Source organism: Desmodus rotundus, chromosome 4 (assembly GCF_022682495.2).
Source record: "Desmodus rotundus isolate HL8 chromosome 4, HLdesRot8A.1, whole genome shotgun sequence".
Classification (NCBI taxonomy): Eukaryota; Metazoa; Chordata; class Mammalia; order Chiroptera; family Phyllostomidae; genus Desmodus; species Desmodus rotundus.
In genome coordinates this window covers 96,117,472-96,144,035 of record NC_071390.1, presented here as the reverse complement: position 1 = coordinate 96,144,035, position 26,564 = coordinate 96,117,472, and the positions used below count along the sequence as shown (strand labels likewise).

Genomic DNA, 26,564 nt, shown 5'->3' with positions numbered 1-26,564 from the left:
GACTGAGAACCAGCCTCAGGGAGACCACAGAGCAGTGCACACCCAAATCCTCCCTGCAACAGTCTCTTAAGTCGCCAAAGTCAACCCGACTGTCCATCAAAGATGAAGATCCTGAATAAGGAAAACATTACTGAGCATTTCGCTTGGTGACACGGAACAGCTATCATTGACCAGCTAACACTAACTATGCATCTCCCATGAGACAGGTGCTGAGGGCACAGAGATTTCGTGACACAGTGTCTTTGCTGTCAAGGACCCTCCAATGTAATTTTAAGGGTGTGGGGAAAAAGACTCAGACAGCACTATAATGCTGTGTATGTTAAATGGACGGTCAAACCAGTTCCAAGAGTTCAAAGAAGGATTTCTAGGAAGCCCCAGTGGGCTGGAAAATTCAGAGAAAGCCTCTTAGAATCAGCGTTCTATCAGGAGAGGGCAACGGGAAGATGTTCTGGGAAGCGGATCTGGAAGGAATGTAATGAAAGAGAGAGCGTGCCCTGCGCACTTAGGAGAACAGCTGTGGGTCAGCTTAGCTGAAGTGGAAGTTTAGTGTGAGGAATTCTGGAGAAACAGCTCCAATGGGGACCACATGGTGGAGCACCTGGAGGGGGAACTGAAGGGAATTAACTCACAGGCCGCAGAGCCAACCAGTGGTTTTGAACCGGGGAACGATGTGCGGTGCTGGTGTTTTAGGAAGATTCCACTGTCACTGGTACATCAGACAAGTAAAGCGTCAAAAGGAGGAGACAACGCAGATATGAGGTCACCAGGGTAATAAAAATGGGTGACGCAGAGAAGGACAATGAAAGAGGGATCTGTAGCTCGTGGGGTGACCGATGAGACATGGAAGACTAAAGGTCTACGGTCGCTACTTGACCGAAGTGCAGTGACGCTGAGAGTTCTGACGGTCGAGGGCTACGGGCTCCTTAGACTGCTCCCTGTTCTGTGTGTGGGTCTGTTTTCCTTTTCTTCTCACTACCGATGCTTCTTCCCAGCCCCCTGGCCCCAAGTTCTGGCTCTGCCTTTGTGTCTAATGTTCCGTTCCTGTTTCTTCTTCCTGTTTCCCTTTCTCTTCTCTGATTTTCCTACTATTCAATTTCTCCTCCCTTCTCTCTTTTGGGTTGAAGGAATGAAAAAAGATTTTTGCTTAAATTGAATACGCAGTCGATGGGGTATCCCTTTTCTCAATCAGCAGTCCAGTACTTAACAACTGTCCTATTTCGGGGTTTTCAGTGTCGCTGTGGCCGTTGTATACGTTCAGAAATATCTTTACTTATTTCTAATTCTGTGGCTGTTTCCTTCATCTCAGGGCTAGAAAGAATGCTGTCGTTTACTGACTGTCTTGCGGTCATCTGAGTGCAGTCGAAAGCTTAAGCCAGGGAAAGTGGGGTAGCAAAGTGCACTTAGAAAATCATCGTTTAAAAACTAACCACGAGCAGACTTGGTAGGAAGAAAAAAGCCAAGGGGGATCACTTTAAAGAAACTCTGAGCCCCACTCATTCACTCATCCTATAAACTGCTGCCCTCACGGAGGGTGTTAGTTCACTAGGAACATGAAACACAGGAGGGAAACAGACCACTGATGGGACTGCAGAAGCCAAAGTTACCCATCGACACCCTTTCCGGCACGGAGACCATTCTGTATTTGCCACGCACTTCTTTTGACTCATACAACATATTCATTGGCTATATTTCACTCTAAAATGGGAATTTTTAAGAGTTAATTTTAAAAAATGTTAATGATCCTGCAGCCATTAAGATTTCAATGACAAGAAATTGATACAGAAAATTCCAGGTGCCAAGCTTTTTAATAAACAATCCTAAGTTTCCACAGAAGTGAAGGTTATATGACGACCTTCACACTGGGTTCATCTGTCCTTGTGGTCTGCCTCTGACAGGGGCACCATGGGGGTGCAACGAAACATCGACCTGTTCCAGAAAGGACCTCAGTCTGGAAGGCCACTCACTCTAAGCTCTCCTTTTCCAGTAGAAGAATGGCAGCTGAGATGATTAAGGGACTTGTCTGAAGTCAGGGCAGAGTGAAGATCAGATCCAAGTGCAGTGGGCTTTCCGTTACATTAAGCTGCCATTTTCTGGGAAGCATTCCGCAATACCTTCGCTTCCTTTAATGACTGATGATTTGAGATACAACAGGTGAGTTTACAAAAGGAGATAAACTTTTCGCCCCCACCACCTTTTGCTGTGCACGTGCTTTAAAAGAACCTCGTTTTCACTTTTCAGGTTCTAGTTTGACAGTGATAGTGCCTGCGTTTATCCCGACCATATCTTTCATAATTTAAAGATTATATGGTTTCTTCCTAATCTCTGTCTTTTCAGACTGCAAAGTCATATGGCCTTTCTTTGCATTTGCATAGCAGTTCCTCAACCATTTTCTTCCCTTGCCAATTATCCCTGTCTTGATGATTTTAACTGTCTCCCCTGGATCCAACCATCTCGATGAAGTTTTTATGAAGTACAGCGCCAACCAATGAGCACAGAGGATGCAGACTGTAGGGCTAGATAATTCTGAACAAAGAGAAGAGTACGTTATATTTCATTATCCAATGTCCTGCTTGACAGCACTCAACAAATTGCTAGCCTTTTGGATGAGGCTGGCAACTTGGCTGGTCAATCAGTGAGTCAGCTCTCAGATATTTAACGAGCACGGACTACGTAACACACACTGTTCTAGAGGCTGGAGCTGTAGCAATAAACGTGAAAGACCAAATCTGGAGGTAGGAAGAAGACAAGGGACACACATATTAGTAGAGGAAACAGTTTGGCAGACTGATAAAAATAACGAAAAATACAAAGTTAGGCAATGAGACAGGGAGTGACTGCAGGGGTTGGGGGCAGTGAAAGGTGTGCGCAATGACTCCTGAGAAACATACATAACCGTTCCTCAGGTTGTACAGTTTGGGTCGTTTTCATATACTTACTCTTATAGTAAATGCCTGCTATTTTTCTGACTAGTCTCATGCTTGGTGTGACTGTTTCTCCTTGTGATTATTTCAATTTGGGGTTTTATAATCCAGAAGGTTTTATGGACTAAGGTAATTTGTTATCTTCAATAAAACAGCTCTAATCTCACAATGACTCAATCACAGTAAGTGTTGGTCATTTCTATGCTCATACATATGTGGTTTTCTTTTTACAAAAGATTTTATTAATTTTTAGAGAGAAAGGAAGGGAGGGAGAAAGAGAGGGAGAGAAACATTGATTTGAAAGAGAAACATCAATCAGTTGCCTCTTGTATGCCCCCCAACCTGGGACCCAACCCACAACCCAGACACGTGCCCTGACCAGGAATCGAACCTATGACCCTTTGCATTGTGGATAGCACCCAACCAACTGAGCCACACTGGCCAGGGCTGGTTTTCCTTTTTTAACATGATTTGTGTGTATATGTGTGTGTGTGTGTGTGTGTGTGTGTGTGTGAGAAAACTTGACATTATTTTGAAAACATTTCAGGACAAGAAATCTAATTTTTTTTTTTTTTCAGAAAGGCCAAAATTTTTGTCTACTTTTAAAGAAGGATGTTTAATCCAAAACAGTGATTTTCAAATTGTATGCAGACTGAAGCATTCCGAAAACCCCAGGCAGCTCCTGGGTGGGGAAGTGAAGAAAGGTGAGAGAGCTTCTGGGAAAGGCTGAGGGGGCAGAGCGCTCTACCTCTACTTTAACCAGAGCCTGTCAGGTTTACATACTGGGATTTTGCATGAAATTTCACGTGAGGGGAAAAAGGTTCCTCTGCTCACAACGATTTTAAACCACCAGTCACGGAACACACTATAAATCTGACTCATCAGTGGAGAGGTCGCAACCTCAGAAAAGAAGTAAGAACTCATGAAACATCTAAATCCTCTTGCCACAACATGAACTGTACAAAAAGAAAGTCCTCTTTAAAAGCACCCATCGCATGTTGCTATCACAGGATCCAACACACATGTGGACTATTGCTAAGGCACCCTAGTGACCTCCAACTCAGCCAGGACCTGGGTGCCCCATGACAACCGTCCACTGAACTCCCTCTCCAGTCTCACTTCCCTCCAGCCCAGAGGTTTCTCATTCCGTTTGTGCCGTGGCCCACTTTGCAGTCAGTGAAGTCTCTGGACCCCCTCTGAGATCACAGTTTTCCATATGTAAAATACAACATAGGTTTACAAAAAAGCAGATTATATTAAAAGTACATTTCTATCCACAGACCCCTTGGGGGTCAGTGGCCACCAGGAAAAGAAATACCTGTTCCATTCATTCTGAGAGCATTCTCAGTGCTGAATTTCCCACCCTGTCCTCTGCAGTTCCACTCCTCCCTTTCGACTGGCCTATTTGGAATTTGCTACAAGAACCTAAAGTGCAACATACTATAAACTGAGCTCCCTCTTTGCTCACCCAAACATACTTTTGCTCCCCTGATTTTCATCAATTCAACCACATCACAGACTTCCTAGGCAGGATTCCTAGAACCATCTATGACTTCTGAATTACTTGCTCACCTCCTACCTCAACCAGCACCTGGGTCCTCCCGACACCATCACTGAACTGCCTTTTGAAGCCACCTCCTCCTTTCATTCTTTGCACGAATACCTTTAGGAACCTCACCATTTCTCACTTGGATGCTTGCACTACTCTTCTGACTCATTGTCTGCTGCCCAGATGGCCCCTCAGTGTTCATATAAAGAAGTCAGAGCCATCATTCCAAATTCAAACAGGCCTGGTCTTTCCCTTCTCCAGAGTCAACCCGGAATTCTTCAGCTGCCAGTCCTAGCACCTAAGAGGCTGGCTCTGGCCTTCCTGTCCTGCCTTGGCCTCAGGAGTCCCTCTCAGTAATCATAATGCTCACTTTTCTTTGAACAAACACAAGTTGTTTTAGCTCCTCAAGTTCCTGAATCCTAGGAAACCCTCTCCCTTTTTCCTTGCACACCCAACTACTGAGGCGTACCCCCAACGCTGACTCTGAGGAAGGCTTCTTCTAGGCGGCTTTAGAAGCAAGGGCTCTCTTTCTTCAGCATTCTCCTGTGTGTGTGTGGATGCTTCCCTTTAGGAACTTATCAAAATGATTAATGTGCATTATAAGTATTTAAGGAGACTATTCTCTCTCCTTCTTGGTATGTCTCTTCTAAGGAAAAGAATGGCGCTTTTTCATGTTTACAGTTCTGCACTGCGTGGGGGCTGAGTCTTCCGTTCACCTGCCTGAGGCCCACCGATGGCCTGTCCTGCACAGCACCTCATCTTTCTCCTCAACTGCCTGACCCGTGTACTGCTCAATAAATGAGAGTTTCAAATTCTCGAATGTGTAAATGGTGAAAAAAACATTATTTAAAAGTCTGGACTTAATTTCAAGATCCCAAAATTGTATATTAACTTCTCTCTTCTCTAAACTAAGTACCAGGGACCCAGGGGCCAGTTACTAGGAAGCTGTTCAAAGGAGGCGACTAACTGATATTTTCCAATAAGCGTGTCCTCTTATTGAAACAAGAGCAAGAGTATAAACAACCGAGTTACCTTTGATCTCAGGGTAATAGAGAAAAGGTTTTGGCTCGCTAGTTTCCAAATCAGATTTCCTCCGAAGTTGGACAAACACGGAGGCTGGTTTGGTAATGTTGACATCTTTGTATTTTGGTGTTTTGAAGACGATGGCAAACTGCAGGATACAAAGATCCAAACATTAGGGCGGGACTACCAGTTTTTCCAGTAATGCTACTCATTCAACAAGTTTTTTATGCTCAAGGTTTAGACCAGTGTACAAAAAATACAGCACCCACAGAGAGTTACAAGCTCAGAATTCCATACCCATACATTTTAATTAAACCGCCACTGTGAAACTGAAGCAAGACTATGCTGATGTATCGCAAACCTTATTATTTCATTTGCCTAATAATTCAGATGTCTTCATTTGTAAATAATTATGTGAAAAAATTACACTGCATACACATTCCCCTCTTTCAAATCAACCTTGAAAGCCTCCAAGATTATTTGCGGCAACATTAGAAAGAGCAGTTTTGGGATGAGAGAGACCAGGAAGGCGGCACTGCTATCAGCTGCAAGCCTGAAACTAAATCCTGCAAGGGAGGCAACATCACAGGGTCGGTGTATTTTATTATTATATTTTTTTTATTGGCTGACTTTTAAAGAGGGGGGAAAGGCGAGAACTATCGACGTGAGAGAGAAACATCGAGTAGTTGCCTTTTGTATGTGCTCCGACTGGGGGCTGCGCCCACAGCCCAGGCATGTGCGCTGAGCAGGAGTCAAGCCCGAGACCTCTTGGCATGCGGGACGATGTGCGACCTACTGAGCCACAGAGGTCAGGCCGGGGCAGTGGATTTTGAGGTAAGAATGGCTAGGCATATACAGGTCGTTCTGTAACATCTCTGGAGGTGCTAGAATTGCTAGGCATTTTTACATTCCTTTTTAGTTCCATATTTTGATCATGTAATATATTCATAGGTATCAAGATTTTGTAAAATATAAAAAGGTATGTAATGGCATGTATTGACATTTCTTCTTGCCATTTCTGTCCTCCATCCAAGCAATTCCAACTGCTTCCTTTCCCCCTGACCCCCAGAGGTAAACGCAGAGAATTTACTAATTTCTTTTGTATTCTTCCAGAGTTTCTTTATGAATGTACAAAGATGAATATATGGTCGTTTAAATATATATTGTTTTATATTTATATGTAAAATTGTTTTATGTTGTATTCTTGAGATCTTTTCCTGTTAGTTCATAGAGTACTCACTCTTTCCAATAACTGCAAAATATTCCATCACATAGATACAACGTAATTTATGTACTGGTAATTGGCAACTTATTGATGGATATTTGGGTCATTTCCCATTTTTTTGTGAAAATCGTATGCCTCGGCCACTCAGACTAATCATTCTGATGGGGATTTAGCATTTTCATCTCTTAATTATATACTTATCTGTCAGTGGGAAATGTTGATTTATTGTGACGACATCAACCTCAACTAGAAGTTTCTCCCTTTCAACACCTTCCATTAGAATATCTGTTAACAGGTTTCACCTAGTCATCTAGTAAAACACTGTTATGAACTGATTTTGTCCCCCTAAAATTTATACATTGAAGCCCCAACCCCTAGTGCAGATATATTTGGATATAAGGCTTTTATGGATATAATGAAGAGCAAAGGAGGTCCTAAGGGCAGGGCCCTGACTCAGTAGGATTGGTGTCCTTATAAGAAGATACACCAGAGCGCTCACTCTCCACCAGGGAGCACAGGGCAAGAAGGCAGCCACCTGGAAGCCAGGAAGAGAGCTCTCACCAGGAACTGACCCTGTCAAACGCTGATCTGGAACTTCCAGTCTCCAGAACTATGAGGAAATAAATTCCTATTGTTTAATCCACCCAGTCTATGGTATTTTGTTACAGAAACTTGCCCATAATTCTATGGTAGGTAGCTTTTCTATAAGACCTGTAAGAGTTTTAAAAAATAGTATTCTTTTAAGAAAGTTAAATAAATATTTATAATTTTTTCTTTTTCAACAAGGCAGAAAATGTAAAATTATCATCATCTACTTACTTGTCTATGAACGTCTGTGGGAGAAAAATCTCCAAAGCCTTCCCAGATTCCACCGTTTTCTTCCTCCTCATAAAATCGGATCTGGATGTCATCTGCAAACAGTCACAGGCAGGTGGGTGATTCACACAGAGTCACAATATTTGTAAACGTGCTGGGGGAAAGTTCGTTCAAGACTGTAGCTAACAGACACTAAAACTTGAAAGTAATTAATATGAAGTTGACCTTTGAGTAATTTAAATATTTCACAAATCACTGCATTTTTACTTAGTTACCATCGTACTGGGCCCAAGTGTCATTTACAATGACAGATTTACCTACTCAGTTTGAGTTTTCTCTTAATCTTTGGCCTTCCTACTTCTCCATCTCGAAACCAGTTCACTCAAGAGAAAGATGAAGGATACTGAGGAATATCAGAATTCCAAAATGTGGTCAACTCAATATAGATTTACATAATAATATTTAACTTACATAAAGTTTACTATATGTTAGACACAATTCTAAGTGGTTTATATGTACATATGAACTCATTTAATCCTCACAATAACTTTGTAATGCAGGTGTGCTATTAATATCTTCATTTTGCAGAAGAGCAACTGGAGTCTAGAGAGGTTAAGTACCTCATCCAGGGGTGAACAGTAGGCAAGTGGAAAAGCCAGGATTTGAACACAAACAGTATAGTTCCCAACTGAAGCATTCTACTCTTAAACATTCTATAATGCTGACACACTATATAGAATACTTTATTAATCTTTATTGGAAAACTGTTAAAAATACAATGTTAGTCAAGACCCTTCAGATTAAATGAGAATGCCTAAATTTCACACTTCTGTCGTGGGTTCTACTTTTGCAGAAATATGACGATGTGACTCAGGTTGGCATCTCCCTGGCTTGTCCAGGGATTTGGAAATATGTACAACTTGGACAGAACAGGTTAAAAGAAGGCTGATCCAGGATAAGCAGAGAAAGTGTAAATTTTTGTTTGGATAAAGATACATACTTTTACCTTAAAATTAGATCCTATTTTTTTCTGACTTTTTACCTCAGAATATTTATCCTCAAGTGAGGATTTTCTTTTTTTAAAGCCACAGTTCTTTTACTTAGGGGCTATATTTCCAATTATGTATCTGCTTACTTTGAAAATGTGCATAACTTTGTAGCGAGTTCATCTTTATTATACTATTGATCATTTATTTTCAAAATGAGTCAAGTTTGAGAAAGTAACACAATCTCCTTCAGCCTTTGTAGTTCATCAATCTTGTACCACATCTAATGAGATGAATGCCAAGAACCCTTTCTGAAAGTCAAAATTATGAGACAAATATGCTCTGAGAATTTCCCTATAATCCTTATTTTCTTTTAATCTGTTATAATCTCTTTCTTTTTCTTAGCTGACATCACAATGTCACGTGAAAGTATTTGGAGAGGCTCTCCTAGTGTTGCAAAAAGCACTGTAAGATAAACAAAATAATTTCACACTATGTAAAACATTAGAGGAACAAGTGAGTCTTCTAGCAAATTAAGCCTGAAACACCGCTGGGGGCAAAAATGACAAAACTGAAGCTGTCCTACTTCGGGCACATTACAAGAAGGCAGAGTCTTTGGAAAAGACACCCTTGCTGGGAAAAACAGAAGGCAGCTGGAAAAGAGGAAGCTCAAATATGAGATGGGCGGACTCCACGAACGAAGCTGTAGGCATGAGGCTCCAGGAGCACAGCAGGGCTGCTGAGGACAGGATGTGGAGGACATCACTCATGGGCAGGGTAGCGGGAGTCAGAGCAGACTAAACGGCATGACACGAACACACACAGAACATTATTTATTCTTTGTGTGTGTGTGCAGCGTGGACTATTACTCATTTATTTTAGTTTAACTAAGTTCCGATATCAAACTTTAAAGTATAACACTGAAATGTCACTGATTACCACCGTTTTAGAATTTCTCTTTACTTCTGTTGAAAATTTTAAAATAAATTAGTTGGGCTTAAAAATTAACACAAGATAACTTTAATGTGCAAGATCTGAAATGTATAAATTTTAAAGTGATATTACGGGGTCCACTGCCAAAGAGTGACTCACAGACACCCTCTAAGTATTTCACATCTTGCGATCAGAGCTACATTTACCTTTTTGAACCTTGTCACACAGAAGATAAATCTCTTCCCCTCCAGTTACGCATCCAGCTGTCCTGTCCATTCGTACAATTTTCAGGTTGGACGCATTGGGGGCTTCTGTCCACAGGAGAGAAACAACAAACATCCTGATTTACCCTCCGCTGCACAAGCCACTCTCTCACGAGGGACCCCGTCCTTAGTACACATGAACCAAGAGAAAGTTTACATAGATGCTTTCACGTGTATTGTTTTAACAAGGACACAGATGAAACCAAAATGCTTTCTGAAGTCCCCAGGGCACTTCTTGGGCATGGGTCATTCATTACCAACAAAACAGATGAGGCAGATAGGAGCAATCTTTGCTTCTCTCACTAATACAGTAAGGGATTCACACAGACAGAAAGAGCTCTTCTGATGTTCTGGGAGGTACCAAGCCAATGGGTTGGTGGAATTTCATTTAGGTCAAAACTTAAGCCTAAGTTTATTTCCATGATAATAAGAAACCATTTATAAGAGTCCTACAAATTTAGGAGAAGCATAATTTTCTTAAACTATTTATTAATTTTTATTGTACAAAAAAGAAAAAATGGAAATGTTAAATTTCTTTTCCGCAAACTAAATTAGAATTTTGTGTGGCTAGGGGCAAAAGTTTCGTGTGGTAATAGCATAAAGCTTCCTTATTTCCCCCCAACAGCTGCATTTAAGGTGATCTTCGGTGTATGAGTCTACATCATTTTACGCCTCTTTCACTTCCTTTCAAACTTGTTTAAATTAGAGAATCAGTTAGTTGTTGTACTTGGAGCCTGGAGTTCTTTGCTTAGACCAAACCCTACAAACTGGCAAGGAGTCCATGCAGTGTACTTGCAGACTTTCTGGAAGTATCTGTTAATACATCTCACACACACCAAAAATTTTACCCCACGAATTTGCATGGTAAATTGGAAGATCACTATAAGACGCTTAAGAGTCTAGGAACTACTGACTGAAACAGAATTTTGAAGCCACACACTATCTGTGCTGCTCATTCAATAAGCCTGAAGTTCCTATCTTGATAAAGCTACGTGTGAGAGTGAAGGTGGATAATTAATAGTTGTCTTTTATTAACTTCTGTTTAGACTCCCAATGAAAACAATTGAGATACTTTCTCATCTAAGAGCACCAACAAGATACCTCACAGCAAGGCATTTGTAAGAAATAAGAGATTTGGCTTTATATGTAAAAGACTATAAAATCTGAGGAAAGAGAAATACATGTACTGAGAACCTCATAATATTTCACTGTTAATCTAGACATCAAGTTTTTGTATTAGATTTTAGGATTCCCATTTTGTAGATGATAAACACGAGGCTCCCAGTGGTTAAGTTCCTTGCCCCGGGACTCAGATTCGGTTAAGTAACTGCCAGAGCCGGCTGCAGGTCTGTTCCTGACGCTGCAGGAGCCGCCTCCCATTAAAAATCAAGCACTCACTGCTGTCGTAGATGGCATCGGACACCACGGGTTCCAGGCGCCTTGTGAAGCTACCGGTGCTGTCCGGAAGGAAAGCTGTAAACATGAGCCGCACCACACTGAGGTCCATCTCCTTGGTCTGCTGAAGCGCTGCCTGGCGGATGATCTCCTTTTCCCGATCTAGGACCACACACGGCACAGGGTAAGAGCAAAGGGTGAACATTTTAGATAGGATGCTTTTATAAAGCCCAAACTACAGAAACTTGAAATAAAATTTTTTTAAAATTCATGTTGCTAATAATTAAAACTTATCTTGTTTATGTCATCCAAAATTAAAGCCATCAAAAGAAGACCTGGATATTCTCGGAATGACAGCACAAACTGTCCTGCACATCTCAAACTGCCTCTCTCCTCTCCTGTCTTTCCCCAGACTCTCCCTTCTCTCCCCACAGTAAGAGTTGAAGATACGAGGAACGCGATGGAATGGAACGTAATAAGCCAATTGTGCATCAGTTGTGTTGCAAAATGCGAAAATCAAGCGTTCCGAAAATCCTTTGAGCAAAGACACTGTGTTCATTCCACAGTGCCTAGCACCCTCCTTGGCACATAGTAGGTACTCAAAAAGTACTTCTGAAGAAACTGAATGACTCTACTGCATTTGGCTCCTTCTTTCCCTCTGGATGGAGCTTTCATGCTGATGGATGTAATTACCTTATATCATAAAACGGGATAATTCAAGAGATAAGTACTGTCAAAGAGCTACAGATGGAAGTGATATGGAATTTCAAAGAAGGGGAGAATCCAGAGGTTTTGGAGCAGGAGAAACATTTGCTCTAAATCTTAAAGGGATAGGAGAACTTGTGCTTATGAAGAGGGTGAATAAGGACATCCCAGAAAGAGGGAAGAGCAGGTATAGAAAGAACGTGCTAAGGTAAGCAAGTGAAAGACCATGGTGCTTCTATGGTGTTGTCTGGCTTGACAACATGAAGGGACATGGTGGGAAACAGCGTTGGAAATGTAGACAGGGGCCTGCTCTGGGGAGGCCTATCATGCCAGCTTCCTGGGTTTTGCCAGCAATGCGGAGACCCTCAGTCGTTGTGAGATGTATGCTTTAGTAAGATCAATCTGGCCACAGGGTACAAACTGGGTTAGAAGTGGGGAAGGACAGAGTCCCAAAACTGGAGCGAGATCTGGAGCACCAGAGAGCACAGCACAGCCTGAATGGGAGCTGATGACAGGGTGTCCAGACTGAAGGAGAACACATAAAAGCAGAAATGGGGCAGGTGGTGAGACATGGTTTGGGGTTAAAAGAAAAAAAATATGAGTAAAGGCAAAAAATCATAAAATCATAGCATTTTTATGACAAAGACAATAGTTTACAATGTGCCTGAAGAGCCCAAAGAAAGAAAGATTCTTTTTAAGAAGGGAAACTGGGAGACTTATAACACAGGAGTTGTTTTTGGACTAAGTCTTAAAATATGAATCGGTTTTGACAGGTTGAAAGGGGAAGGGTGAGGTGTTTTAAGCAGAGAAACGCATACAAAGGTATGGAGATGCATGCGGTGTTCAGGGTGCAGTAGTGGGCAGAGGTGGGTGCAGGGTGGGACCAAAGATGAGCTAGAAAGGTGGCTCAGGCCAGCCTGTGAGGGCTTTGTATGCAGGCTATGGAGGCACAGATTTTATTCCAGAGGTAGCAGGATGCCATCAAAGGTTTCTGAGCAGGGGCAGCTTGGGGTACAGATTAGGAGAAAGAGAAACCTGGGGCATACAGATGAGCACAGAGAGAAAAAGAGAGCCGGAGCTCTCAAAAAAGCAAGGATGGGAGAGTGACACTCACCTGTGAGCTGCCGGTCTCCTGCACCTTCTGCTTGCAAATAGGCAAGATCAGGGTGCACCAGAAGTCCGGGATTGTAGCCCCTTATGCACGCCTCCGTCATTCGCGCTTCCAGTGTTTCAAATACTTTTTTCTTTGTCACATGAAGTATACCCAGGTTTGCAAAGCTGGAGAAAAAAGAGTAACAGCAGCAAACAGCAACCAAAAGTTAGGGAGTCAATGACTAATATGGTTTCATTGAGCAAAGAGAATGAAAAAAAATACACAGGTACTCAATTGCTGGGGCCCACACTATAATCAAACGCATGATTACTTCTGCAGTAAAACACACAGAGTGGGCTCCCCAAATGGAAAAATAAAGCTCATAACCAGCTGCACATTAGGGCAGACTGGGTTTTGCCACCAAACAAGTTTGTGGTAAACTCAGCAAAATCTTTTGGTTTTCACAGCGTCATCAGACTTTCAAATTATGATTAAAGGAGGGAGCAGATATGTATATGTAACTTCATAGAAAGTTTTACATGGACTCATTTGTAAGTATTTTCAAGGAGAATTGTATAAAAATATTTTAATTTCCAATATAGTAATAACTCTTCCAACTTTTTTTTTCTCAGAATAAGAGGAATATTATATTTTAAGGGATTTTTTTTTCTTTTGGGTTATCCTTAGGTTTCTAGATGGGATCTAGAATCTAAGTCCTGTTTGGGGCCCCCCTTGCCAGAATGCTATTTCCTCCTGGGTAATCTAGAAGGTTGAAATGATTTATTATTACTAGAATGTCCTCTAAGTCCACATGGACTCACATCTGAAGGTAACCTATCATCAGGGATGGAGACCCTTTTATCTCACGAAGGCTACATACCTACAGAACAAAATATATTACTAGCTAAATAAAGCAATTTAAGGGATTTTTTAAAAGAAAATATATAAAATGCTCCAACCACTTGCTTTTAAATAATGTACACGAAACAAAGAAGTATATTCAATAAATGTAATACAACAAACAAAAAACACTTTACCGAGGAGACTCATTCATTCAACAAATGTTTATTCAGCTCCTTATTAGTGCCAGGTAGTGTCCGATTGCTCCTGTCAGCAGTAAAGGAATCCCTAGTTCCACAGAATTTATTAGCTAGTGCAACCACAGTGAAGAAACAAAACAAATTTTACAGTATAATTTAGAAGATGATAAGTGTTACTAAGAAAAGTACGGCAGGAATGGGGAACAGAAGAGGTAGGAGGAATGACACTTTAAAATAGGGAGAGGCCAGAAAAGGCCTCATTAAACCGATACCAACTGAGCAAAGACTTGAAGGAAGTGAGGGGAAAGATGTGGATATGTGGAAGAGTATTGAAGGCAGAAGGAACAGCAAGTGCAAACACCCCGATGCAGGGTCATGCCTGGTGTTTTTCTTCTAAGGACAACAATGGTAAGGAGGCCAAGGAGGCTAGAAGAAAATGAAGAAGAGGTCAAGGAGTTCAAAGGGGCAAGGGGTGGCACAGATTTTTTAAAGCCTTGTAAACTTTCGTAAGGAATTTTGTTTTATTTTGGCTTTCATCCAGAAAGGAAAAAAGATTAGTACAGGAAAGACAGAAATATTATGACAACTGGATTGAATGAAACAAAGAATATAACCATGTGGGAAGACCATGTAAACTATGGAAAGAAAATATGAGTGAAGGCAGAATGAGATGAGCCCCCATACAGGGGCCCACAGACCAAACGAGATAGGTGTCCAGAAAGTGAGAGAAAAAATGGGATAGCTGAGACATACACAGAGAAGAAAATATACTAAGAGAATTTATAAGCACCTTGAGGGCAGAGATCCCAGTGCCTAGAACACTGGGTGTCTAATAAATGTCTGTTGAATCAATGAATGTATAAATTAATACAGCACAGAAAAGTATGCAAACATGACATACTAATATGCATTAGGGCACAGGCAATTTTTCCGAAACCACACCTTCACCTTTTGGTCTTTTGGACCTTATCCCCACATAGAACATCCACGACTATGGGAAAATGAGGTACTCTTTTAGATAATGGCGATGACAAAGACCTTTGTAGCACTTTACACTTTATTATGTATAAAGTACTTTTCATGTATACTATTTATTATGTGAATAGTGAATTTACTCTGGTAAGAAGTGAAACAATACAGGAGTCAGTTTTCTGCTTCAAGTTATGATGGAGTTTCAGAGACCAGATTAAATGTTTCACCTTAAACAACAAAAAACACACCAAAAAAATCATTTTCAGACACCAGACAAGAGGCAGCACGAGACAGTGATCCTTAAGAAAAGGGAAACAAATACGATGAATCCTACAATTATGCTGGTCTCATGCTTAAGAGTTTCTAGGCTGCAGCTCATGAAGGGGGACCCCAAAAAGGACCTGGTGATCTCCCTGAATTGAGGAGACAGAGTAAAAAATTCGAGGAGACTGAGGAGGCTAGCTAGAACTCACGGGCAAAGCACCAGAGAGGAAAGAACCACAGAGAGACACTGAGATGTGCAGGGGCTCCACCTTGAGCTTCCGCTGAGCACTCTCAGTGTGTGTGAGAAAATGACCCAAGGCTGGGAAAACAGCCACCAGAAAGGGGCAGGCAAAACAATTCTTGGAGGACAGGGCTGGAATAATTCAAGAAATCTTGTAAGACACAAATCATCAGGATGAGTATTCAGAAATGCCTTACTAATGATATTAAATTAACCCCAGACTAAAGACTGCTCTGATTTCCCTAACAAACTTTAAAATTAAGTCTAGAAAGGATCACACTGCTCTCAAATTTACCTTCATCCCAATGTGCAAAAATAAATTTTAAAGCATGCAAAAATAATCCAGCATGCAACATCCAAAATTCAAAATGTCTGCCATCCAATAAAAAATTACTAGGCATGCAAAGAAGTAGAAAAATATAACTCATAATAAAGATAAAAATCAACTAATAGAAACACATACAGGAATGAAACAGAACACAGAATTTGTAGGCAAGTACCCTGAAACTGCTATTATGGATAATGGTCCGTTAGTCAATGATCAAGAAAAGAGAAAGTTAGTATGTTATATGGGGACATAAAAGATATTTAAAAAAAAGAAAAAAACCCCAAACAAGCCTGCAGAGATGAAAACTACAATATCAGAGAAGAAAAATACACAAGATTAAGAACACATTAGACACAACAAACAAAAACATGAGCAAACCAGACGACACAGTAATAGAATTACCCAAAATGAAACAGGATAAAAAATGAAAAAAAATGCGAAAAGAACTGGTCATCATTGAGCTGTGGTACAATTTCACATCCAAGTATACATAGGGTTGGTGTTCCAGAAGAAGAGGAAAAAGAGGAATGGGAAAAATATTTTAAAAAACAATGGCTGGAAAGTTTTAAGATTTAACCGGTAACCCAAGAGTTTTAATGAATGCTAAAGCATAGGACACAAGAAGAAAAAGCCTATTATAATAAAATTGCTTAAACCTGTGATACAGAGAAAATCTGAAAAGCTGAGAGAGGAAAACAAGACACACTATGTGAATAGGAACGCAAGTACGAATGATGGGATTTCGTGCTGGAAACAGGGCAAGCCAGAGCAGCGTCTATTTAAGGGCATGGAAGAAAAACACTCTCACCTTAACAACTGAGAGAATTTACCAACAGTGGAGCAACAGTACAAAACAATTTAAAGAAAGGGCTTCAGGCAGAAGAAAATGAAATCAAAGTCTGACTATGAAACAGAAGGAAAAGCACTGCAAATAGTAAATATGTGGGCAAATATAATAATTTTTCCTTATTTAAAACTACTGAAAAACACATCAAGCTGGAGGAATCTCAAATGCATGACACCGAATGAAAGCAGCCAGATTTTAAAATGCTACCTGTTGCATGATTCCATTTGTATGTCACTCCAGAAAGGCAAAACTACAGGGCTAGAAATCAGATCAGGGGTTGCCAGGGCCTGGGGTGGGCGGAGGGGGTGACTCCAAAGGGGCACACAGAGACTTTGGGGGGTGACGGGATTGTTCTATTTAGCCTGATAGTGGTGCTTATGAGTATTGTAAAAAATCACAGAATGGTTTGCTCCAAAGGGTCAATATTACAGTATTTAATAAAACCTGACTAATAAAGGTCATCACAGCTAACAATACGACTGAGACTACAATCCTGTTTCTTGCCCAAAATGCCACGTTCCCCCACACCTTTGAAAACAGTGGTTTTCAAAGTGAGGTCTCTAGACCAGCAGCATCAGCATTACCTCAGAATTTATTAAAAAGTAATTTCTTGGGTCCTTTGCCAAACCTACTGCATCAGAAACTCGGAGGGTGGGGCTCAGCCACCGTGCTCTAACAGCTCCTCCGGGAGACTCCTCAGCACCCTAAAGGCTGAGACCACTGGTCTACACTGCGAGGCCAATGAGATCAGGTTGGTGGGAGTAGGGCTTGATGGCAGTGTTTTTTTAAGTAACCAGAGGTGACGTTTACTAGCAGCCAGATTTGAAATCCTCTGCACTGGGCCAGATGTCTCCATCATCGTCATCACCTGGGAGCTGCTGCCGCCCTCGGGGTAGGTGTGAATCCCGGTGTCACCGAGCTGGCACGCTGCAGCTGCCCCTCCGCCTGGCCGTGAACACTGACCTGCTGGCACAAGATTTAAGAGCAACCTCCTACTCACATCCTCATTTGGAAATTGGACAGGTACTTAACAATTTCAGTCCACACTTTGTCTATTTTTTCCAAACACTCCTTTTGTGTGTATCAAGATTGACCCATATGAAATTGCCAATAATTAACTGTTTCTGGACCCTCAAAAACGGCAACTTGATATGGTTTGCACTAGGTCCTTGAGGGAGGCCATGTTCCTCTGTTGTATTTTTTATATACAAAAAATAGAGTACGTATCTGCTTCTAGTGCTTACCAATTGCTACATGCCATAAATGTTAGTTAAGAAAAAAACCCTACTTCACACCTCTCTAAATCAGGGCTGTCAGGAAGCAAGCAGAAGGAGGGCACGGTGACTGGGGCCAGAATGGTGGCTTAAAGCAAAGTCAAGGAGCAGTTTCAATCACTGGAAATTTCAGAGAACTAAAGTGTTGAGACAAATGGTTGATATTCAGGGTCAAAAATATAATACCAAACTAAGATTTTTTAGGAGGACCAGTACTTAAGGCTAACTAAATCAATGAATAAGAAATATAAAGACAAAATTAAAGCTAACTAAAAAAAAAAAAAAAGGGCAAATCTGCCAAGTTAATGCAATCAAGCCTACCATCATGAGTATTTTAATATAGATAAAATATCTTTGAAAATAGAAATTAAATTTTACTGAGAACTCCAAAGAAAGGTAATTTTTTTGTTTTTAGTTATTTAAAGATTATTTATCTTCTCAGTTACATTTCTACATAACTTTTTTGATGTGTTGGGTCGGTGCCCTCCTTATAAATCTATACTACTCTTAGCCTAAGCTATATGACTGAAAACAGGTTATCTTGGTTTCATTTCTAGTATTGACAAGCCTAAGGAACGGTGCTGGCTATCTTCCTAAATTTCTCTGTGTGCTCTTCTTACCTACAAGTTAGAACTAAATAAATAATCGATGACATACCATAAATATGTATGTGGCAAGTCTGCTCATGCTATTTCATAATATTAGCTAATGTTAGTTCAGTCTACAATTATGGGGATGTAAAGAGCCTGGAGGTAAATTTTGTAGCTCAATACATATTTTAGAAAGGAAGAAATTAAAGTCCTCAAAAAGTCAAGCAAATTGTCCCCAATCCTACCGTTAAGTGTGACAAAAATGGAAATAGAATTCTGTTTTCCAGACTACTAGCATATTTTTCCTACTGAAATGCAACAGGTTCTGACATTGGAAACTTAAAAGTCAGAGACGGGGGGAGGGGGGACAAAGAAGAAGGGAGGAGAACGGAGGGGAGAGGAGAGGGAGACAAATGAATCATGAAGGAAATACTGCATTTTGGAAAACACTGCAAGCAAAAGTTTCTCAGTTAAAAATCAAATTATAAAGGGAGTACCAATATTTCATAGAACATTCTGAACAAAAGTCTACTGAGTCTATTGTAACTTCCAAGTGGCATCTTCTTGATTAAATTTCTCAGTGACATTGTATAGGGTTAGGACATCCCACGGTGCTACGACCAGACATCTTGATGATCAAATTAAAGAGCTTAGATGATCAAAATGTTTGTTGAATGAATGAATGAATGAATGAGTTCTCCCAACTACTGAACCCCATACTCTAGCACTGCATAAGAGTAAAGAATTTCCTCACTTTCCTTAGAAACAGGGAATTTACTTTGACTATTGCTGTAGGTCTCAAAATAAATAACCATTAGTTCTTTCTAGAATCCTGCAAGATTACTAAATCGAACCACAGAAACACCAAATTACAGACAACATACTGGCAGGTTTATAGTAACAAATATTACTAGTAGGGAACTTCATCTATAATTTCCTCCGAAGGATGTGATTATCACAGATTAAACAGGACCAAAGAGAATAAACACTTCAAACTGACAGCAGCCTATTGGAGTAAATCTGCCGAAACACTTAAGGATCAATTAGTCTGAAACTCTGACAATTACCCTGCGCTTCAAAGCTCTCACAGGTCAGTCAGGAGCTGTACGGGTATCCAAAACAGACGGTGAACCAACTGTGACACACAACAGGAAACAGGCCAATCTTTCAAGAGGATGTTGAAACAAGTTTATATAAAGCACAGTTGAATTTTTCAAATCAATTTAAGCTTCTTCCTCCAATCTAGAGTCTCTTTTTGAACATCAAAAGAATCAGATTTTAGTGACTTAAAAGAATGCTTTCTCTCTAGGTTTTTCACACTTGAATATTTTCACAGTCAAACAAAGAAATGCCTAGGAACATGAAAGCTCAACCTCCCCAGTAACAACCAACTTGAAACTTGATCGGAATTCAAAGCCTGAAATGCTACCATCAGTTTAATTACAGTTGATTTAAGCAACTCCTTTCTTTTGAGTCAATAGTCCAGATTAACTGGGATTTTATCATAAACTATTTAAACCAGTATTAGGAAACCCTGAAAGATATTTTTAAAAATTAATAAAAATTAATAAAATCAATAAAAATTCTTACTTCTTTTGGACTGAATTTATTTTTATAATATTTCTTTCATTTAAAATTGATCTGTCTGACCAACCTTATATGAATATATCACTTTGTATTTACATTTTAGGTCTAATTAATGCCAAAACAAATTTAATTCCTTGGCTTCTTATCTGTGCACACTTTCTAAGCAGCACAGAACTGAAACAATATTTATCTATTCACTTCATGCTCAAAATGTTCACACTATAAATTGAGTCACCACTTCATTAGAAAGGAATCATCAAGTGCATAAAGGCATTCATAAAGTGTTCATTTCTGCTAGTTATGCATAGTTATGTTTTTTCTAATTTGCTCTTATTTTATTTCCAGATGAAAAATATCGCTAAAAGTGGCACAAATGTGTCATAGGTCAAATGAGCATGTAATTTGTCATCTCCACTGGGCTATTTTTGAGAGTAAAAGGGGTGTTATAAGTAAGTAGGCCAGGACCACAGGTGCAAACTGAGCTGTCTCAGGGAAATCAGGCATGTGGGTACCTTATGCCTCAGAACCCGACTGAGGAACACATTTTCATGTTTAGGCCTTCTGCGGGACTTGGAAATGCCCCTAATGAAAAGGGCCTTTTCAGTCTAAGTCCTCGGGTGTCAGGTCCTACCTGCTCCTACCTGCCAGAGCAGCACGGCCCCTCACTTACCCGACCACCATGTCCTTGGGTCCAGCATTAACAGTGCAGATCCCATCCTCACAGTGCTTCCCCACCAGGCTGTGTGCATGCAGGTGGATGCTTTTTCCATTTGTGACCAACTGAACAATAACCTTTGCAGGTCCCACATAGTTGCAGATCTATGTAAGAAGCACATTTTAAAAATTAGTACATCTGACTATATTGCAATGTAGAAAAATGCTTAGGACAGACCAGTAAGTATAAAAAGTATGATACAAAATTAGGCATACCTATACATATATGATCGCAGCTCTACTTTTTAAAAATACGTGATGAACAATCGATAGGATGGAAATAAATCAGAATGCCAATGGTGGTTTTTGTGCTTGTGGAGGATCTACTCCAGCAAGCAGTCCATGTACATAACACAGTCTGCAATGTTACAGTTGGAACATCCTAAAGAGCAAGCCGTGAAGCCATGGAGTATCCTCTGCCTACTAACCAGGAATGCCTTTTCATCTGCACCCTCATGACAATTTTGGTCATAACAGCTGGATTAAAGACCTATCAGAACTGGGATAGACACATAATGGAAATCAAAGGAAGGAGAGACGTGAGCAGGAACAGTGCGTCCGATGTGTCTGCCACGAGACTGGGCTGGGGGGAGAGTACTGCCAGGACCTGGCTGGGAAGGTTGTCAGCGGACAGCCAAACTCACAGACTGGGCCTGCAGTGGTTTGTTGGGGTGCTTCAGCCTAGCACTCTCTGCTCTGACCTCTGACAACTGAATTACATATGCCCAGGTCACAGTCCATTTCTTCAGCTCCAATACTTGTACTTCCAAGGTGCAAAGTCTTCAATGAGACACCTATTTAGCTCTTATTTTATAAAATCAAATTTTTCATTTAAGGTAACTTATCTTTTTTATTGTTATACCATTAAAATGACAATGAAAGCAATACAAAGGAAATAGCATGGGGATAATTACATTTAAAAATTTTTTATTTATTTTTTAGAGAGAGGGGAAGGGAGGGAAAAATAGAAGACGACAAACATCGATGTGAGACAGACATATCAATCAGTTGCCTCTTGTAGATATCCTGACCAGGAACTGAACCTACGGCCTCACTGGGAATCAAACCAGTGACCTTCTGCTTCATGGGATGATGTCCAACCAACTGAGCCACACCAGTCAGGCCGATAATTATGATTTAAGCAAAGAGAGGCTGGACACCCTTTCTCCTCTAGTTGGTCCTAAGACCTCTAGAGCAGACCACAGATTACTTCCCTGAGAAAGCCGAACACTAAAATCATACTAACAGAAAAGATTATGGCTTTATTTTTATCTTCCTGAATCTGGAAGTCAGAATGCTTCTGAAAGTTCAGCCAAACTGTTGGAAATGCCCTGTGTCTCCTCAAAGGGTGACTGGCCCTCCTAGTCTGCCTAGAACTGAGCGGGCTTCCTGGTACACAGGACTTTTAGGATTAAGAGTTTGTCATTCTGTCTCCTCAGCTCACATTGTTTCTTTTTGAGGAAGTGTATGACTTAAACCCAGTCTCTCAATTATGCAATCATTAGAAATATTTTAATATGCACAAGCAGTCTGTAGCTCAGAAGTGAAAGAAAGTATTGGGTTGGCCAAAAAGTTTGTTGGGTCTTTTCCGTAAGATGGCTCTGTAAGTAGCACTTAGTTGTCTTTAACTACATTCGAAACAATTTTGTTAGATTGTATTGTGACAGCTGTCATATCAGTGTGCATTTAAAAAACTTATCAAAATTGGTAAATTTCTGTGTAGCCATTTTAATATTGAAGATGTAACAAAATAAGCCACATTTTTGGCATTTATGCTTTATTATTTCAAGGAAAAAATGCCACTAAAATGCAAAAAAAATAGATTTGTGCAGTGTATGGAGAAGGTGCTGTGACTGACTGAACGTGTGAAAAGTGTTTTGCAAAGTTTTGTGCTGCAGATTTCTCACTGGACGATGCTCCATGGTTGAGTAGACCAGCTGAAGTTGATAGCGATCAAATTGAGACATTAATAGAGAACAATCAATATTCTACTATGCGGGAGATAGCTGACAGTCTCAAAATATCCAAATCAATAAAGCTATTGATGAAAATGAAAAATGTGTATTTTAAGGAAAAATCTAAGTGCACTTTTTGGCCAACCCAACAGATAGGAATCCCATCTAGCAAACTTGAGGAAGAACCTACAGTTGCCAATAAAATTTCTTGTAAACAGACAGAATCCCTTTCAACCAGTCTACTTCTTCTATAATATCAACAAATAGATTCACATTCCATTGATGCAGGGTTTTGCTAGGATTTTTCCAGTATGGATTTTTTCCCAATCCAATCTCTCATTGTAAGAGTTGAGCAGAAATTGGTAAGAGCTGGGATATTCCCCAGAGGGTTTTCAGGGAGAGAAGATCCACGCACCCCAGCAAAAGACAGACTTCTCTCTAACCCACAGCGTGCCCCCCTCCAAAACCTTGGTGCTTGTCTGCCTGAACCTTGACTCAAAGCTGATGTAAGAGTTTGCTTCTGAACCTCTAACAGTCCTTCCCAAGGAGCACAGCCACCTGTGGGAGTGGTCTCCACTCCTTGTAGAGCAAGCTAATTACAAAGAACATTTAGGATTAAATAAGGGTTTGACCACTTCAAATCACAAATAAACAATTTCTTAAACACACATAGCACTTTATAAAACCCTCTGGGTATAAAAGTAATTATGAATTTATTGCTTTCCCTTGATAACAGGCAGAAAGGCCTTTGCCCTTTGCCGTCAGGGCAGGAGAGGGAATGAAAAGTTCTGGATCTGCTCCAGAGCTGACTGTTGATCCTGCATCCGCCCTGGATCACTGACGCCAGTTTTGAGCCTTTGGCGCTGACATCCCAAGTTAGGCTTTGTTCTGATGACACACTCCACAGGGACTTCTTCAGGAGGAAATGAACGGTGAAAGCACTAAGCACAGAGATGCAATGGTGTAAAGCATGTTGAAATGCTTCACTTAGGTGAAGTCGGGCGGGCTTTACACTTCAGCAGGACACCAGAGGGAATCTAGCGATTAAAGCCCAATCACTGTGGATGTCCGGGCCCTTCAGTGTCACGGCTGTGAAGGAAGGAATCAGTCGCTGAAAGAAAGAGGTGGGAGGGTCCTCAAAAAAGTACTCACATCTTTTTCTTGCTACTTACTTCATGGTAAAGGGGTGGCAAGAATGAGGAACTGAGTAGTCTCTGAGGTAAAGGTACCTGAAAAATTTGCCAGTGACTAATGTGCTATCTGAGCCATTCGAAAGAGCTCAAGTCAGCACGGCATCATCTGGTTTCTACACAGACCACAGGGCGAGGGCAGGGAGGGCTCTGGGTTTTGCGGACTTTCCAAAATACTGACTGAAAGAAGAAAGCTGAAGTGCGAAACAGAAAAAAAAATTATTTTCGAATTACATGGCAAATGAGGAAAATGGGATTCTAACACGGGGGGTGGAAGATTTATAAAATGCTACAACAGCTGAGAACTATTTGCAGTTGATTCAGAAACTCTTTTGTTCTATGGAGAATTTGATTATCTCTCTTCAGCCTCCGTTTTATTTCTTTGAATAGTGGCTCCCTTGAAAATTACGTTTATAGAAGGCAAGAGTATCTTCCAGAAAGGCTGGGTTATTTTTGAAAGAGTCTGAACATATCAGGCTCTTAATTAAACACTAATGGCTTAAACACAGTTGAGTTTTCGGTTACAGCCAAGGAGACAAAGATCACAACTTGAGTAATCAGCTATCAAGGGGACATTTTAAGAGCAAGTACTTCATGGGCAGACTGGCCATAGGTATAAAGACAGTTCTATCATTTACCAGCTCGGTGGACTTGGACAGTGTCCAACTGCTCGTCAGTAAAACGGAGATGATAATAGGACCTCACAGGTTTGTTGTGAGAATTACATGTCAATGAATGTGAAGTTTTTAGAACATTATCCAGTAAGTAACTGTAGTACACAAGTGTTAATTACTACCTTATTTATTACTCTAGTGTACTCTACCTAGAGATCTTTAAATTATACAATTGCCCTGAGATAATTTTTTTTAAATCCTGTCTGAAGGCTGGTGGCTAGTATAAATGACTAATTAAAGCCGCTTTTATTCTTAGGGTAAGTCTTTTCTGCAGAGTGCCATGTTTTATCGGGCTTTATTAATTTTCCAGTAATAACTGTGTTATTTGGGAACCGCCATCATTCCTGGGGGTGCTCAGGATTTTGTGGCTTCCTTGAGGACATGAACCTTTCTTCCAGGAGCTTTATGATTCAGTACCTCCTGAGGACCACAGGCTAGATCTGCTTTTCAAGTACGAAATAGAAGTCAAAGCCTCGGATAACACCAAACTTAGGCAAAGCACCTCCTTTTACTTAAAACAACTCTGTCGTGCTCTGGCAAAGTACACGCTGATTCTTTAAACGTGACTAAGAGAAGTAGTCTAGAATTTTCTGGGAATTAGGATTTGAAATGTCCAGTTCACGTGCTGAGTAAATGTGACCAAATCACTTCGGAAGAACGTAAAGTCGGCATGGATGTGAGACATGGCGCATGAAGTCGTCCTTTTCTGCTTAGTTTTTCTCCTGGAGTGATGAAGTAAATGTATCCCTTTAATTAGATGATAATAAAGAAGAGGGGGAGGGGAAAACCCAGGTTTCCAACAGAAATCTATTCTGACTGGCACTGACTTCGTCCCGTATGGCTGAAGCGGCAGAGCACTGCGTATAATTCGCGGAGCTCAGGGGCCAGGCTGCGGGGCTAAACCCCTCTGCTGCCACGTCCTAGAGGGGTCCACAGGGAAGGGCGGCTACCATCGAGTATCAGTTTGTCCGTCTTCAAAATGACAGTAATGACACATTTTACTTCACAGGATTGTTTTTAAGGATTAAATGAACTGATATATTACTCAGAACCTAATGGGATCAGCAATCTCAAATACCAACTCTCCTATCCTGGCTATTACCTCATTGATAACCAAATGTATCCGTTCAGTCAATGAGGATTTTTAAGCCCCTGTGTTTCACGCCCTGCAGTAAGTCAGGGAATGAAGGGATACACAGTGAGTACAAAAGAGACACAACCCCTGTTCTTATGGGAATTAAAGAGTGGGAACAAGACTAACCAAAGAATCTGAGCAATAAATGCAAATGTGTACCAGTGAAGCACTAAGGACGTATCTCACAGGGATGTGATCTGGTCAGGAAGTGTGAGAAAGCATCCTGAGGGAATAATGAGGGCTGAGCTCTGGAAGAAAATCCGGGAGAGGAATAAGGGGAGGGGTGAGCAGGAGATGAGGGGGCTGAGAACAGTATTCCTGAAAGGAAGGACAGCATGTGCAGAGGCTCTCTGGTGAGTCCTACTGATTATCTCCTCAGTCATACTCACCACCATGCCTCGAGTTTCCTTTAAGTGGTTCCTACCACCTGGGGGGGTCCCTGCCTTCTCTGCGCTACCTAGAAGCACCCATTCCTCAAGGGTAAGAGGAAGAAGGCTAATTCTGCTTCTTCCATGACACGCTCCTCACCACTTTAGTTCACAAAACTCCACTGTTGTCCCTTGTTGGGAGAATGACATTGTAGTAGGGAAGGAAAACTACAGGCAACTTACTGCAATGAAAAAATGGTAAAACCGATTGGCAACTATAGGGTTACTGTCTCACCTCTCTTGCTTGCTAAATTCCCAGCATACATATATCTCTATGTCCTAACTCGCTGTTTTTTTATGGAAGGAAAGGGAAGGAACCATGTTAACTCCGCCAATCTCACATCAGCCCTGTGGGGTCGGTAGTGGTACCCCATTCCACAGCCAAGGGAGCCGAGGCACATTAAGATGAAGTAAAC

The 26,564-nt window shown here is 40.9% G+C and overlaps 1 protein-coding gene across 4 annotated transcripts in view; it reads right to left on the bottom strand.

The window, feature by feature from the left end:
* NFKB1 (nuclear factor kappa B subunit 1) overlaps nucleotides 1-26,564 on the bottom strand; it is a 127,579-nt gene that overhangs the window by 23,494 nt on the left and 77,521 nt on the right. For all 4 annotated transcript variants that reach the window (XM_053923078.2, XM_053923077.2, XM_053923076.2 and 1 more), the window contains 6 exons: nucleotides 20,723-20,871; nucleotides 12,931-13,094; nucleotides 11,115-11,273; nucleotides 9,660-9,764; nucleotides 7,538-7,629; nucleotides 5,503-5,641 (listed from right to left, as the gene is read on the bottom strand). In XM_053923078.2, the coding sequence (XP_053779053.1) occupies nucleotides 5,503-5,641; nucleotides 7,538-7,629; nucleotides 9,660-9,764; nucleotides 11,115-11,273; nucleotides 12,931-13,094; nucleotides 20,723-20,871 (808 nt within the window). The remainder of the gene's footprint in view (nucleotides 1-5,502; nucleotides 5,642-7,537; nucleotides 7,630-9,659; nucleotides 9,765-11,114; nucleotides 11,274-12,930; nucleotides 13,095-20,722; nucleotides 20,872-26,564) is intronic.